Source organism: Zingiber officinale, chromosome 1A, assembly GCF_018446385.1.
Source record: "Zingiber officinale cultivar Zhangliang chromosome 1A, Zo_v1.1, whole genome shotgun sequence".
NCBI classification, from domain to species: Eukaryota; Viridiplantae; Streptophyta; class Magnoliopsida; order Zingiberales; family Zingiberaceae; genus Zingiber; species Zingiber officinale.
This window is the reverse complement of record NC_055987.1, coordinates 394,343-409,638: the sequence shown is the minus strand read 5'-3', so window position 1 is coordinate 409,638 and position 15,296 is coordinate 394,343. Positions and strand designations below refer to the sequence as shown.

The 15,296-nt window shown below is 37.0% G+C and overlaps 3 protein-coding genes across 7 annotated transcripts; all 3 read left to right on the top strand.

The window, feature by feature from the left end:
• Window positions 1-1,841: 1,841 nt before the first annotated feature.
• LOC122014396 (glutamate formimidoyltransferase-like) lies at window positions 1,842-3,113 on the top strand. 2 transcript variants are annotated; one of them, XM_042570634.1, is made up of 3 exons: window positions 1,842-1,930; window positions 2,060-2,458; window positions 2,541-3,113. In XM_042570634.1, exons 2-3 carry the CDS (start codon window positions 2,077-2,079, stop codon window positions 3,062-3,064), a joined length of 906 nt encoding a protein of 301 aa, XP_042426568.1. In that variant the 5' UTR covers window positions 1,842-1,930; window positions 2,060-2,076; the 3' UTR covers window positions 3,065-3,113. The 2 variants fall into 2 exon arrangements, with proteins under 2 accessions (XP_042426568.1, XP_042426563.1); XM_042570629.1 differs by having other exon boundaries at window positions 1,848-1,930; window positions 2,055-2,458.
• A 1,252-nt stretch (window positions 3,114-4,365) lies between these two features.
• Window positions 4,366-6,244, top strand: LOC122014413 (cysteine-rich repeat secretory protein 38-like). Its single transcript, XM_042570645.1, has 2 exons — window positions 4,366-5,264; window positions 5,985-6,244. Exon 1 carries the CDS (start codon window positions 4,427-4,429, stop codon window positions 5,249-5,251), a length of 825 nt encoding a protein of 274 aa, XP_042426579.1. The 5' UTR covers window positions 4,366-4,426; the 3' UTR covers window positions 5,252-5,264; window positions 5,985-6,244.
• A 4,130-nt stretch (window positions 6,245-10,374) lies between these two features.
• Window positions 10,375-13,562, top strand: LOC122014365 (putative receptor-like protein kinase At4g00960). 4 transcript variants are annotated; one of them, XM_042570606.1, is made up of 7 exons: window positions 10,376-11,260; window positions 11,824-11,940; window positions 12,028-12,158; window positions 12,244-12,448; window positions 12,527-12,764; window positions 12,835-12,985; window positions 13,068-13,562. In XM_042570606.1, exons 1-7 carry the CDS (start codon window positions 10,426-10,428, stop codon window positions 13,413-13,415), a joined length of 2,025 nt encoding a protein of 674 aa, XP_042426540.1. In that variant the 5' UTR covers window positions 10,376-10,425; the 3' UTR covers window positions 13,416-13,562. The 4 variants fall into 4 exon arrangements, with proteins under 4 accessions (XP_042426524.1, XP_042426518.1, XP_042426540.1 ...); XM_042570598.1 differs by having other exon boundaries at window positions 11,818-11,940; XM_042570590.1 differs by having other exon boundaries at window positions 10,375-11,260; window positions 12,244-12,764.
• The last annotated feature ends 1,734 nt before the right edge of the window (window positions 13,563-15,296 follow it).

Genomic DNA, 15,296 nt, shown 5'->3' with positions numbered 1-15,296 from the left:
GTGATGTAGACGGGACTGGAGACACTCAAGATAGAAAATGAACTATAGGATATTGCATGTTTATTGGAGGAAATCTAATAAATTAGAAAAGTAAAAAAAAACAATCAGTTATATCAAAATCAAGTGTAGAGGTAAAATATAGGACTATAACAATTGTAACAAGTGAAATAGTCTTGTTAAATGCTTTAGTTGAAGAGCTAGGATCAAAGTCATATTAAACTATATTGAGGCAATCAATCAAACATGCACATTGCTTCAAATCTATTTTTTCATAAGTGAACCAATCACATTGAAGCCGATTGTCACTTTGTGTGTCAAAAGATAAAAGACAATCACAATCACTCCTTATATACGAAATCATGAGCAACTAACATATAAGGGAGGCATTTACCTCGACTTTACCAAGATTCGAACTCCAGACCTCATGGTGATAATACCTCATGTGTAAACTACTTATAAACTCATCTGAAGAATATTATTTGACTATGATATAACTAATATTTGAGTGGTTGATGAAGATAAAATAATAATCTCATTCTTATAAAATGGAGGTTACATCTCTCCTTTGATAAGGAAGAAATTTTATTTTCAATTTCCTAAAAAAAGACTTTATCTTCTGTACGTTTCTTATTCTCAATCTTCCCCTCGATGTTTTAATATTTTTCTTATAACATATCTTATGAATATAAGAATGAATTTTTAAAAGTGGTGCTTCTCCTCATGCAATTCGAATTTCTACAAATTTTCTAATACTATGAGAACAAAAACTAAAAGTATCACTTCATAAGACAATGAACTATGTGAGCTTTATTCTCTTATACTTATCCCAAGGCATGCGAACACATGATATTTCTGATATAACAATTAGGGTTGAATCTTATAAGAATTCATGACATAAAATTCATCCCATCATACGTCTCCTATCTCTTTACTAGAATTTACTTCTCTTTATACTTGTGAACCGATTCTAGGGGACCGTTAAAGTGACGTATCCATTTTTTTTTATTCTCTTATGCTGTAAAGCTAAGGGATATATAGACAATTTAAATAAATACAAGTCTTTTTTGAAAAAATATATATAATTTTTAAATATTTTATACAATAAAAAATTATAATTGTGAATCGTCCTAAATCATAATCAAACTCTGAGAGATAGTTTTGAACTGTAATCAATGGTTTCGAATTGTAAACAATAATCGTCTTATAAGTTAAGATGAGTTCATATTGAGCATAGATCCTCTAGTCCATAATTTACGGACCAAAGGATAGTCCATTTTGTGGATTGATCTATTTCAATGGATCACACCATTTAAACAGAGGGGGTCCATCATAATCTATCAATCACAAGTAATAGATCATTCTCTAATCTACAATTTGCGGATCAAAGAATCCCGCAAATTCATATTCTTAGAATCGTTGAATCATCAAATGGTCAATTCTAAATCGTAGCCGAATTTTTAAATATTTTATACGATAAAAAATTATAATTTTGAATCATTCTAAATCATAATCAGACTGTGATAGATAGCATATTCTTAGAATCGTTGAATCATCAAATGGTCGATTCTAAATCGTAGCCGAATGTAAGAGAGGCCTTCCTTCACAACCAACCTTGAGAGAGCACAATGGAGAAAAAAGTGTTTTTTTTTTCTTTGGAAAACAAACGAACAAGATTCTTCAATTTCTTTATTCATATCATGATGAATGGATACTCTGTGGATCTTTGTCGAGATTATGGCGTCACTAGACCATCAACCGTTGATTTGATTTTAATCGACGGCGTTAAGGTCAATCGAATGAATCGATATATATGGGCGTATCTTAGCCACTCACTCGCAATTGCTTCCTCTTCTTCCTCTCGGCCATATCGATTCACGATGAGGCGATGAAGCCGGCAGAAGAACGTCCATTGGAACTGCGCTCCGATCAAGTTAGTTTTTCTTTTCCTAATGATGCCTTCTAGAAGAAGGGGAAAAACAATTGGTTCATAACCCAAATATTTAGGGATTGCTTCCCACTATTTTCGACTAACTCTCTCCCTAACTATCTGCAAGCAAAGGGGACAACAAAACCAAGATGCTAAAAACTATGCTCGCTTGCTGCAAGCTCTACATCTCTGAAAGCCGAAATGTTCATGCCCTGGAATTGATTGAGCATGCTGCCAAAGCACATCCAGAAGTCGTTCTCATCAACAAATTCAAGGATGAAGTTTACAATCGAGTTGGCTACACAATTGTTTCACCCCTCTCCCACTCAGATGCAAGTCCATTAAGGACTGCGGTGTTTGACATGGTTAAAGCAGCCTTCGAAGCTATCGATCTCGAATTGCATTATGGAAGTCATCCTCGTCTTGGAGTCGTAGACCACATCTGCTTCCATCCCTTGGCCCAAGCTACGCTTCCCCAAGTGGCTGAAATTGCAAAATCAGTGGCATGTGACATTGGCAAGAAACTCCAAGGTTCCTGTTGCTTCTTATGTTAACTTACAAACTTTCATTCATCATGCTGTTGGTTTTGTAACTCTTGTGCAATGCAATGCAGCCCCAATCTATCTATATGGAGCATGCCATGAAGGAGGAAGAACTCTTGATTCGATAAGAAGAAAATTTGGCTATTTCAAACCCAACTCGGCTGGAAATCAATGGACAGGCTCGCTGAAAACAGAGATTTTGGAGCTGCGGCCTGATGTTGGTCCCCTTCAGCCTCCACCATCCAAAGGCATTGTGGTCGTAGGAGCTACACGTTGGGTCGACAACTACAATGTCCCAGTCTGGTGCACTGATATCGACTCTGTTCGGAGAATTGCGAGCAAGGTAAGGGAACGAGGAGGTGGGCTAAAATCGGTGCAAGCTATGGCCCTATCTCATGCTGCAGGCTGCATTGAAGTCGCATGCAATCTGCTCGATCCGAGCATCACAGGGGCTGATCAAGTACAAAGTAAAGTCCAGAGACTTGCTGCGGAGGAAGGGTTCAAAGTGGGGGAAGGATATTTTACTGATTTCTCAGGAGAAAAGATTACTGAAATGTATCTTAGATCCATTTCATTTTCATGTGGAAGAGGATGAAATGTATTTTTGAAGAAAAGTATTCTTACAAAGCATTTAATTTGGAAAACAGCTTCAAGTAGACTTTTTGGTATATGATGGAAGATTTGCCTGTGTTGACTTGAATATGGGACGCCGCCAGTTGCATTACACTTGGGCACTAGTCAACTTTTGCCGGCCATTCATTCTAAGCCATCATCATGTCATCTTCATTTTCCCACTAACAATTAACTGTCATCAATTAAATGAGCCACCATTTCTTTCTGCTCTCAGTTAATCATACATCTGTTCACATTCCACACAGATTGTTTAGGTGTAATTAATTATCCAAATTATACCTCTAGCATCAACAAGTGCCCAATTCTAATTCTCTGTTCTAAAAATTGTGAATCCTCCTACAAATTTTATCAAATAATTTGGTGAAACAACTTAACTGATTGAAATAAGGGTAATTTTACATGTAGTCCCTATTGACAAACAAATCTTTGCATGCAGTCTCCATCCATGAAAATCTTTATTTTCACTCCCCAGTCAAACATATTTATCTAATTGTCCATGATATTTTTAGGTAAAAAAGTCTAAAAATCAGTATAAATCCTCTTAAATTAAGTATATTAACTTAGAATGTAGTATATTTTCTATCAAATTGAGTACGATTTTTTTTTCACCTCAAAATATACTCAATTTTTGTTTAATGTGCTGAATTTAATAGGAATTATATTCATTTTTAGACAATTTGTACCGAAAAATATGAGAATTAATTTCGATAGAAAATATACTCGATCCTAGTATAGAGTGTTGGATTCTAGTGTAAAGTGCTGAATTTAAGAATTATACTTGTTTTTAGACTTTTTATACCTAAAAAATAAGAGGGACAATTTTGATATAAAATATACTCGATTTTAATATAAAGTGCTGACTTTAAGAAGAATTATACTCGTTTTTGGACTTTTTGTACTTAAAAAATCTGAGGGACAATTTAGGTAATAATATTTGCATGAGGGAGTTGAAACAAATAATATTTTGCATGCAGGGAGTGGAAACAAAGTTTTTTCGACATGAGAATTGTATGCAAAATTAACATGTGATTGAGAATTTTTCTCTAATTTACCGTTGAAATAATGTCATGAAAAATATATCTTCTAAACTTAGTCCATTCAAAACTATAGTGTATCAAAAGTCGTCAATTTAATAGCGTAATTCAAGCCTTATTTTCTTTCACTTACTTAGTTTCATTGTTATCATCTAGAATGATTAAAGGTCTAAATGATTATTATTGTTTTCATCTAGAAAGTGGCATGCTATATGTATATACAAAAGCCAAAAGGGTATACCACCACCACTTCCTCTTGCTACGTAGCACTTATCTTCTCAGCGATATCAATGACAATGACTCCTTCAGCCTACCACTTCCTCTTCTTCTTCCTCCTCTTCTCTTCTCCGAGTCTCATCGCCGGCCAACTGTTGTACAACGTCTGCGGCACCACCGGCAATTTCACCGCTAACAGCACCTACCAAACCAACCTCCATCGCGTCCTATCCTACCTCTCCCACAACGGCTCCACCTCCGGGTTCGCCACCACCACCTTCGGCCAAATTCCCGACCTCGTGATCGGCCTGGCGCTCTGCCGCGGCGACGTCAAGACCACCGAGTGCCGCGCGTGCCTGAACACCGCGACGCAGGACGCGCAGCAGGTCTGCCCCTTCAACAGGGCGTCCATGGTCTGGTATGACTTCTGCTTCCTCCGCTTCTCCAACGTGGAATTCCTCGGCTCCACCAGCAACGACCCGGAACTCCTCTTGGGCAACACCGCCTACGTCAGCAACCCACAACGCTTCGATCGCCTCCTCAATCTTTTACTCAACGCGACCCTCGACAGAGCAGCCAGATCGGACAAACGGTTCGCGACGGGCGTGGTGAGAAAATTCACGGAGGAGAACCCGACGGTGTACGGGCTGGTGCAGTGCTTACCAAGCTTGTCGGAGTCTCAATGCCGGCAGTGCGTGCGCGGTCTGTACGACCCGCTGCCGTCGTTCCTACAGGGGAGGCAGGGGGGAAGGGTCCTCGGCGTGACATGCACCATGAGGTACGAGATCTATTCCTTCTTCGAGGGCTCGCCCAAGGTTAAACTCACAGTCCCGCTGGAAAACGGCACTCCGCCTCCTCCGCCGCCTCCGCCACCTCCGCCTGCCGTCCCCTCCCCCTGACAAGGAGGAAAAGGTAAGAAACTTGTAACCGTACGATCGTAGCCATTAGAAATTAATTTTAAACTACCAGTAATTAATTTCGTATAATAATACTACAACATACACATAATTACTATATCTAAAATTTAGAAAAATAACACCCATTATTTAGACAATCAATTTTCATTATACACTATATTAATTATTCTAAAATTTTTATCATCCTTAATTTTTTTATTATTTTTTTCTCTTTCTTCTATTTTTTTTATTATTATATTTATGTAATGAGTAGAGTGGAAGGAGTGAAATTAAAAAGAAATATTATTTTATTTTTAGGTTAGAGATTTCATTCCCTAAATTTAGAGAATCATTATTCATCAAATCTAAATTTAGGAAATGAATAGGGTAGTTGATGTAAAAGTTTTTTAACTACCCTATCTAAATTTTAGGATAAAATTTTTGAATAGAATAATTGATGTGGATGTTGTTAGTATTAGAGATTTAATTATTTTTTTAGAGATTATTTTAAATTTGAAATGATGTGAAAAAAGAAGATCATTTATGGCTCATGTACACCGTTATAAAATTTATGTTTATATTTTCATGATAAAATCAATTAATATTATTTATATAGGAAATTATTTACCGGATATTTACCCTTATTTTTGGTAAATAAATACTAATTATTTTTTGTTAAAATAGTTGTAGGCTATTATTGGACAAGCTCTTATAATTATTATTAATGCACATGCAGAAGTGGTCCTCTTTAATGGCAAGAAATCGTCCGGTTGCGGTGCCTGGTTGCGTCCACGAGTTACCTTCGAAGAGAAGGAGCCAGGAGCCCACCAAGATTGCCATTAAAGTAAATAAAGGGGAGAAAATTCTAGAATTCCATAAGTCTTGAATTGGTCAACTGCAGAGATAGAAAATTATCTAAATAAAGCTTATTATTGATCTTCTGTTCATGAGTGTTTCTTCATGTATAATAAAATCTATGTCTCTAGATTTGCCATATCCCAAAAATATTTAAAAGAAAAAACCAAACTAAGCTAATAGTACTTTCTTCGTCGGTAACTCTTTTAAATAGTCAATTCATTAGTTATTTTAGTGAACTTATCCATCCATCAAATAATGATTGAATCGACTAAATTCAACCTTATCCCAAGCAAAGACCTTGTAGTCCATTAAAAAACTGAACTTTGTTTAATAATGTCAAGTAATATGTGCAACTTGTCATTGAGACAACTCTATATATGGGCTGTCTTGGGCTGTAGCCCAGCCCAAAAAATAGTTTTGAAGAGGCGGATCCGGAAGAGAGGCAGGATCTTTGTAGCAATTGACGAGGCTCTTCCAATGCAACTCCTCTTGCATGGGAGAGACGGAAAAGAAATTAGAAGATTTTGAAAATCATATGTTAGGAAGTAATTTTTTCCAACAAATTTGTAATAACAAAAATTAGCATAAGTTTGTAAATACTTCTAATTTTCTAACAGGTTATTTAAACAATCTTTGGGCTTTTGTGAAGAAATCGATTTTTTTATAAAAATTTAAAATATTAAATTAGCTTAACCAAATTTTAAATTCGATTAATTTAGTCGATTTATCCGATTTAATCAGTTTTTACTCATCCTGAAGACACTAGCTAGTTGGTTTTAACCTCCACGAGTCATGGGTTAACACAGATAGTTCGTGAAGGGGTGTTACCATAGATAAATCTAGGTCAATTTTCAATAAGTGTGGAATGCCCCGCTGATTGTCTTACCCATCTTGCATGCACTACTATTATTGAGCGAAACCCTTGTGATTTACTCCCTTATAGGAAGTATGGTGCTATCATAGAGTGACCGTTAAGGTGACGATTTCATCTTTTATCATGTATTAATACATTAGCTAGTAAATACAAATTTTGGGATTAATTTTTTGTGAGTACAAATATCTCATTGGGTATTTGACGTCCTTATATAGACGTTTAAACTAGATATTGTCAGTTACTTTGTGGGCTCAAATCATGAAGTTAATTGTATCACTAAAATTAGTGAAATTCTTTTAATTTCCTCTTCTAGGAACAATCATCGATCATCCTCTATATTAAGTTCAAGTCTCCTCAATTCTAATTCTGGAATCCGATCCTGCTTGTCGAGTTCAAATTAGCTGTATCTGGATCTGTAGAAATCAAATCTAACATTTTTCATCAGCCAATTCAATCGCATGCATTGTTTAATTTGTAATATAATTTTATATTAACGGATTACATTGATGGCAAATTCAGAAGAAAAGGAGACGAGAAAAGTGAAAAGAGAAAGAAAAGATGAAGAAGCTAAGAGAGAGGAACTCATTTGCCTGGTAAAGAGAAAGAGAAACTCATTGAGAAGAACGAGTTCAATCACCAAATTATTATTGATTGCTCCCCCACCCCACCTTAATCATTTCCACTACCTTCAATCTAACGTAACCCAAGGTCGATCTTTCCCCCTTTCTGTTCAATATCAACATCATCGTCCTCGTCAACTCCACTCCAAATAGCCTTTTCATCATGGCGATAAACAACTCAAGCTAAATCAAACTTTAAATAGATCAAATCGCTAAAATAATTATTTAAACCTAATTTAATTTCTCTTTATAAGCTTAAGTCAAGCTCAAATTTAGTTTGAATTTGATATGTTTATGGCTTCCAGGACGGACTCAGTTAGTAAATATATGGGATAATAACTGTAGTGGTCAGAGAGTCAAAACTAGACAGAAGATTTCATCATCTCTATAGACCCCTGCTCATGCATTTACTAATTTGGATTTTTATTGAACTCTCTCTTAATGACGTGGGGCAGTTGTGAGAGGGCGGCTAATGTAACGGTACCACATTGAATTTGATACGTTTAAATATTATCGAGCACTAATTCAAATTTATTTGATTGTTTGAAATTTTTACATTTTAAACTTATTTAGTTAGTTATTGAACTTAATAGTATATATTTGTTTTTTTATTTTAAAAGTTTATTTATGTAGCATGTTGATAGTAATTTTATTGATTAATATATTTCACAAACTTTGTTCATAATATTCTTCAGAAATAGCTCATAATCTATGTTCATGAATATTAACAAGTTAAACATATATGTATTCAATTTTTTTATTTAATTTAATGAATTATTAAAATTTATTCATTTAATTGATCTGGTGTATATTCAACTAATATAAATAAACTTCAGCACCAAACTTACTAAATATATTTGATTCATTTACCACCCTATTTTTTTTACTAATCCACCTTTTAGATTAAATGGATTCATCTTAAACAAAAATGACTAATCATGATAAGTAACGTTGAATTTAGGATGACCGATTCGAGTAAATTGAGGAAATGCTCATGGAGGCTTATTCTGACAATAACATTCTTAGGTTCGCTACCTATTAAGGGAAAAAAACTCAAAAATACGCCACACCTAAGTCTCAAATTATATATCTCTAATTTATCGTTAGAAGGTCTAACCATGACACCCTACCAGCGGCAACAAATTCATCTTAAACTTATGGTCAGTTTATTTGTGAGAGCGGAAAGCAAAACTAATGGAAAGTTTCCGCAATGAAAAAATTTTCATCATTTATTTCATTAAAATTTTCAAAGAGAAAGGAAATGCAAGGCATCAGTAGATAGTTTTGGAACTAAAGTCATTCACCTCAAAATCAGACGGAAAGTAGCTAATGGAAAAAAAATTACGTATGTATTTCTTTTCATTAACAAAATTACATCATATACCAAAAATTGATGCATGTATCCTTTTTAACTTATAAAATTACATCATGCATTAAAAAAAATAAGGAATATATCCTTTTTTATTTATAAAATTATATTATATGTATTCATCTTTCTCTATTTAAGTAAATAAGTATGTAAAGAAATGAAATTTTTTACCTTATTTTTTCTTTCTCCGAGGATAATTGTTTATCATAAATTTCTTTCCCTTTCTTATCTATATTTTAGAGTAAACAGAGTATAAATGGAGCATGATGGAAGATTTACCTTGCCTTACTTGTGTTTGCTTCGATTGGGCATGCATCATGCAGACGAGTGACGACACTCAGCTTTAGCCCTCAATTCTGACCCAGTCAGCCATCGACTATGTCGTCTTCGTTTTTTTTTCCAATAACAATTAATTGCCATCAAATAAATGAGCCTCTCCATAAACCTGTTCACATTCCATAGATATTTTCTTTTCTTTAAAAAAAAATAAATACCTATTATTTGTTTTTTGAAAAAGAGAAATACCATAGTTTTTCTAAGTTTAGAAAATAAAAACAAAATCTATGTAATTCAATAAATATTTAATTTTAAGAAAATTTTTAAAAAAGTTATAGCCTGATAGAAAGAAATCAAATGAGTTCTATAAATTTAAATGATCATTTTTAAAAAAAAAATTAATCAAAATAATGAGATAGGTCTAATTAATTCAAATATTTTGAAATAGTTGGTCTTATTTAAACTTTCTAGTGGCTAATTTGCATAATTGTGCAATCGTTTTTTTTTTTTTTTGGTTAAAATAGTTGAGCGAGACACGTGTCTTATAATTAATGCAAACTAAGGCAAAGTTTGACTGGTTAACAAGTCGTCGGTTCTTGCCACGAAATCGACGAGAATCGTCCGGTCGCAGTGCCGTCTACGTCCACGAGTCACCTTTCTGCATGACAAAAGTAGCCACACCACAAAGAAATATCATTAAAATAAAAAAAAAACGGGAGAAAAAAAATCTACAAGTCCACAAAGTCTTGAATGAGTCAACTGCAGAGAAAATTATATCTTAATATTTTTTATACTATTATTAGGTTCGATGATTAGTTTGGATCCTCTGTCCTGAATTTTTTCTGTCTTCATATTTTATTATTAATTAAACGGTCCAGATTATATTTCAAAGTATCATGACATCTTTAAGATGTGTGTAGTATTCTTCTGATATACAATGTATTCTTGAAATATAATTTAGATTGTCCGATCGATAATAAAATATAGGGACAGAAATAATTTGGGACAGAGGATCCGAACTAGTTCGATAACCGGTTCGTTGGATCCTGGCAGTGCCCCAACTCTTTTCGTTTTTTTTTTCCTTATTTTTTATTTATTTATGAGTATAGTATTTATTTAGGCATACCACTGCAATCTTAATTATTTTCTCAAGCTGATCAGCAATATCGATCAGATCGCTATGTCTCCTTCCGCCGACCGCCACTTCCTCCTCCTCCTCCTCCTCCTCCTCTTCTCTTGTCCGAGTCTAATCGCTGGCCAACTATTGTACAACATCTGCGGCACCACCGGCAACTTCACCGACAACAGTACCTACCAAGCCAACCTCAATCGCCTCCTATCCACCCTCTCCCTCAACGCCTCCACCTCCGGGTTCACCACCACCACCGTCGGTCAAGTCCCCAACCTCGCGATCGGTTTGGCGCTCTGTCGCGGCGACGTCAACGCCACGGAGTGCCGCGGGTGCCTCGACACGGCGTCGCAGGATTCGCAGCAGCTCTGCCCCTTCAACAGGGGGGCCATCCTCTGGTATGACTTCTGCTTCCTCCGCTTCTCCAACCAGCAATTCCTCGGCTCCACCAGCAACGACCCGGAAATCTTCATGCACAACGTCGCCAACGTCAGTAGTCCACAACGTTTCACTCGCCTCCTCAATCTTTTACTCAATTCGACCCTCAACAACGCAACCGGGTCGGACAGGCGGTTCGCCACGGGTCAGGTGAGCAACTACACGGCGGCAAGCCCGACGGTGTACGGGCTGGTGCAGTGTTTGCCGTACTTGTCGGCGTCTCAGTGCCAGCAGTGCGTGTTCGGTCTGTTCAACCCGCTTCCGACGTACCTGGAAGGGATGCTGGGAGGACGGGTCCTCGGAACATTATGCACCATGAGGTACGAGATCTATTCCTTCTTCGAGGGCGCACCCACCTTGAGGCTCACGGTCCCGCTGGAAAACGCCACGAGTCCCGCCGCGCCGCCTGCTGCAGCACCTCCGCTCGCTGTCCCCGCCTCCGGACAAGGTATAAGAATTGCTAATTAATTACCCCAAATTAAGTTCATTAGAAATTCATTTCTAACTTCGGATATTCTGGAATAATATAGGGTTATTTTTCTTTTCCCTTGAGAAATAAGTTCAGCTCTGCTTTAATTATCGATATGAAGTACATTCAATTTGCTACCAAACTTATTTACTGACGTCTAGCAAGGGACGATAGGTCCAAGAATTTGTTGACTCTGTGAGCCCTCGTGCTCGGCCCCACTATGGTTAGTGGCCATGAGAAATCCTGCCTATTTGTCTATTTTCTATTGGAAATTCATGACTTTCGATAAAGTCAAGCAAAGTCTCCCATTAGAACCCCTGATTTCATGGCACTGTCATTGTCTTTGCCAGCGACGTGACACTAAACCAATTATAATTAATATGTAATGTAAAATTTAAACCTCCTGATCGTGGATGACCACCAAGACTTCCTCATAGTGAATAAAACGTCTGAAGAATTCTTTACAGGAAGGAAATAATTATGTCTAACAATTTGATTTTAGATGAAAAAAGAAATGACATGTTGAGATTTGCTAGCTGCAGGGAAAAAGAATGTCACCGGAACTGTTCTAGCGATTGCAATACCATCGGTGACTGCGATATCTCTCATCTTCTTAATTTGCATTTGCTACTGGAGGAGGAGGAAGCCGGCACCCCAATGTGAGCCACCGCACGGCATAATTAATTAATTATCAAGCTACATAATGTGTCTTAATGTCTCTAAGTCGTTTAATCTTCTATCAATAGATGAAACTGAAGCAGAGAAAATCATGAGTGTCGAATCGATATTGTTCGATCTCTCCACACTACAAGTCGCGACAGCCTTCTTCTCTGAAGATAACAAACTGGGCGAAGGCGGATTCGGAGCAGTTTACAAGGTATATCTAAACTCAAAAGCATATGCCGGTATTATAATCTTTTGTTATGTGTTTACATTACATATTTTGCTCGAATCATTTGCAGGGATTTCTTCCAAATGGACAGGAAATAGCAGTAAAGAAACTACTGAATGCGGGTCAGGGACTTGCAGAGCTGAAGAATGAACTAGTTTTGGTCGCGAAGCTTCAACACCGGAATCTTGTGAAACTTCTCGGAGTTTGCTTGGAGGAGGAGAAGATGCTCATCTACGAATATGTTCCTAATCGAAGTCTCGATTTATACCTTTATGGTAATCATCAATTTGTCCATTCTTATGAAATGCAAGTCGCAGCACTGCAAATTAATCATTCGAACACTGTCAACGTAGATCCTGCGAGGGGTAAGGAATTACCTTGGGGAACGAGATACAAGATCATCAATGGAATCGCTCAAGGCTTGCTTTACCTCCACGAAGAGTCCCAGATAAAGATCATACATAGGGATCTGAAAGCCAGCAATATTTTGCTAGATGCAGAGATGAACCCCAAAATCTCAGATTTCGGCCTAGCCAAACTCTTCGACGGCGACCAGACTCAAGGCACCACCAACCGAGTCATCGGAACTTTGTGAGAGAGTAATTTGCTTTTTCTTTTTTCTTACAAAAATCATTTGCTTAATTGGCTTTTATGTACTTAGTGGATACATGGCACCGGAGTATGCAATGCATGGTAAATTCTCGATGAAGTCAGACGTGTTCAGCTTCGGCGTTCTGGTTTTGGAGGTTTTGACGGGGAGAAAAAACAGCGGAAGCTATGATTCTGAGACCGCAGAAGATCTTCTAAGCTTCGTAAGTATAGAAGAAGTTTTTTTAATCTGATAAAGTAGTGTACACTAATTCATGGGTGGATGCATTATGTTGTTCGGAATAGGCGTGGGAGAAGTGGAGTGGAGGAGCTGCGTTGGAGATTGTAGACCCAGTTCTGGGCGACGAGTACCGAGGCAGCGACGTGCTCCGATGCCTCCAGATTGGGTTGCTGTGCGTGCAGGAGAATCCATCGGATCGGCCCAGCATGATAACGGTGGACCTGATGCTGAGCTCTGAAACGGTGTCCGTCCAAACTCCTTCCAAGCCTGCGTTTTGCGGCGCCAAGAGCTTCAAGGACGTGCCGGTATCCGACAGCTCCGCTTTACCGGTCGGTGCGCTGGAGAAGAGCGGCACTCGATCCGTGGCCATGTCGCCCAACGAGGTGTCCATTTCAGAACTGGAACCCAGATGATAAATTGTGGATCAGTACTCTTTCCCTTTGCAAGCTATACTCTACTAGTACTCCCAGCTGCAGATTATCGAGTGTAGTGTTTTAGGATTTTGTAAACGCCATTTTGTTTTTCTCTTCTCTCTGGAGCAAGAATCACGAATCTTTCCACATAGCTTTCACTTTTTATTTTCTCCATGCATGTGAAATTTCTCGTTGAAATTAATCATGGTCTCTGGGATTGATGGGCGCGTATAGAAATGGATGACTACAGGAAATGAATTCACATCAGGAGTTTGCGTGTTTATTGATAAAAAAATAAATATATTATTGAAATTGTGATTGGTATTTGACTAATTCTTTCGTTGAAAATTAAACTTGATTTTAGATGTTGATAAATTTTATGGAGATAGAATGGTGAGGTGGTAAGTTTTGACTAGAGATAGGATAGAGATAGAACTTGATGAATTGATAATAGTTCGTGGAGATAGAATTAAAAAAATGAAAAATGTCATGATTATCTCATATTAGTGCTTATCCAATAAATCTATAAATATGTACTTCTTTTTTATTGAATGAAACAAGTTGAGTTTTCTATTTTCTTCTACTCCTCTTCCACATAGAGTTATTTCTCCTCTTCCACATTTTCCTTCTATAATTCTTTTTTCTTCTCCCATAATTTCTGTTTCCAACAAAGTGGTATCAGAGCTATGGCTAATGAAGGTATGGTTCCCTTCCAAGTTCCAGTACTCAAAGCGAGTAATTATGACAATTGGAGTATCAAGATGAAGACACTTCTTGGAGCTCATGATGTTTGGGAAGTTATAGAAAAAGGCTACGTTGAGCCTCGTGACGACTCGACGTTATCTTCAACTGAAAAAGACAGTCTGAGAGATTTAAGAAAGAGAGACAAGAAGACTCTCTTCCTCATTTATCAAGCTTTAGATGAGGATGGTTTTGAGAAGATTTCAAGTGCTACTTCAGCCAAGCAAGCATGGGAAAAGCTCCAAGTCTCATATCAAGGAGAAGAAAAAATAAAAAAGGTACGACTTCAGACATTAAGAAGTCAATTTGATGCTCTTCGTATGAAAGAAGGTGAGTTACTATCAGATTATTTTTCTAGAGTCTCTACCATTTCCAATCAACTAAAGAGAAATGGTGAGAAACTAGAAGAAGTAACTATCATTGAGAAAATTCTTTGATCATTGGATTCAAAATTTGATAGCATTACAACCATCATCGAAGAGACCAAGGATCTACAAGTTATGACGATTGAGCAACTGCTGGGTTCATTACAAGCCCATGAAGAAAAGAAGAAGATAAATGAAGAAATTACTCAACAACTCCTAAAGACGACTCTTCAACCGACAAAGAAAGATGAAAGCTCCAGTAACAATAGAAGTCAACGTGGAAGAGGTCGTGGATATGGATGAGGCCGTCCTAATGAGCAAGGATGGATCTCCAACAACAACAATGAAAGAGGAAAACATTCAACAAGAGGACGTGGAAGAGGGTATACAAACTCGAGGTACGATAAATCTCAAGTTAAGTGCTACAATTGTGACAAATTTGGACATTATGCAAAAGAATGTAGATCGCCCAAGAATAAAGTATATGAAAGAGTAAATTATATGGAAGAAAGGAAAGAAGAAGATGACACCCTACTGTTAGCGTATAAAGATAATGAAAGAGAAGAAGATACAATTTGGTATCTCGACACTGGTGCAAGCAATCATATGTGCGGGAAAAGAAACATGTTCATAGAGCTTGATGAATCAGTTGGTGATAATGTATCCTTCGGAGATGAATCAAAGATTGAGGTAAAAGGCAAAGGTAACATTTTCATCCGTTTGAAGAATGAAAAACATGAATTTATCTCAAATGTTTTCTTTGTACCAAATATGA

Coding starts and splice junctions, on each gene's coding strand:
- LOC122014413 (XM_042570645.1), top strand. CDS start 4,427: ATGACAATGACTCCTTCAGCCTACCACTTCCTCTTCTTCTTCCTCCTC.
- LOC122014396 (XM_042570634.1), top strand. CDS start 2,077: ATGCTAAAAACTATGCTCGCTTGCTGCAAGCTCTACATCTCTGAAAGC. Junction 2,459..2,540: donor CATTGGCAAGAAACTCCAAG/GTTCCTGTTGCT, acceptor AATGCAATGCAG/CCCCAATCTATCTATATGGA.
- LOC122014365 (XM_042570584.1), top strand. CDS start 10,426: ATGTCTCCTTCCGCCGACCGCCACTTCCTCCTCCTCCTCCTCCTCCTC. Junction 11,941..12,027: donor GAGGAAGCCGGCACCCCAAT/GTGAGCCACCGC, acceptor TTCTATCAATAG/ATGAAACTGAAGCAGAGAAA. Junction 12,765..12,834: donor AACCGAGTCATCGGAACTTT/GTGAGAGAGTAA, acceptor TTATGTACTTAG/TGGATACATGGCACCGGAGT.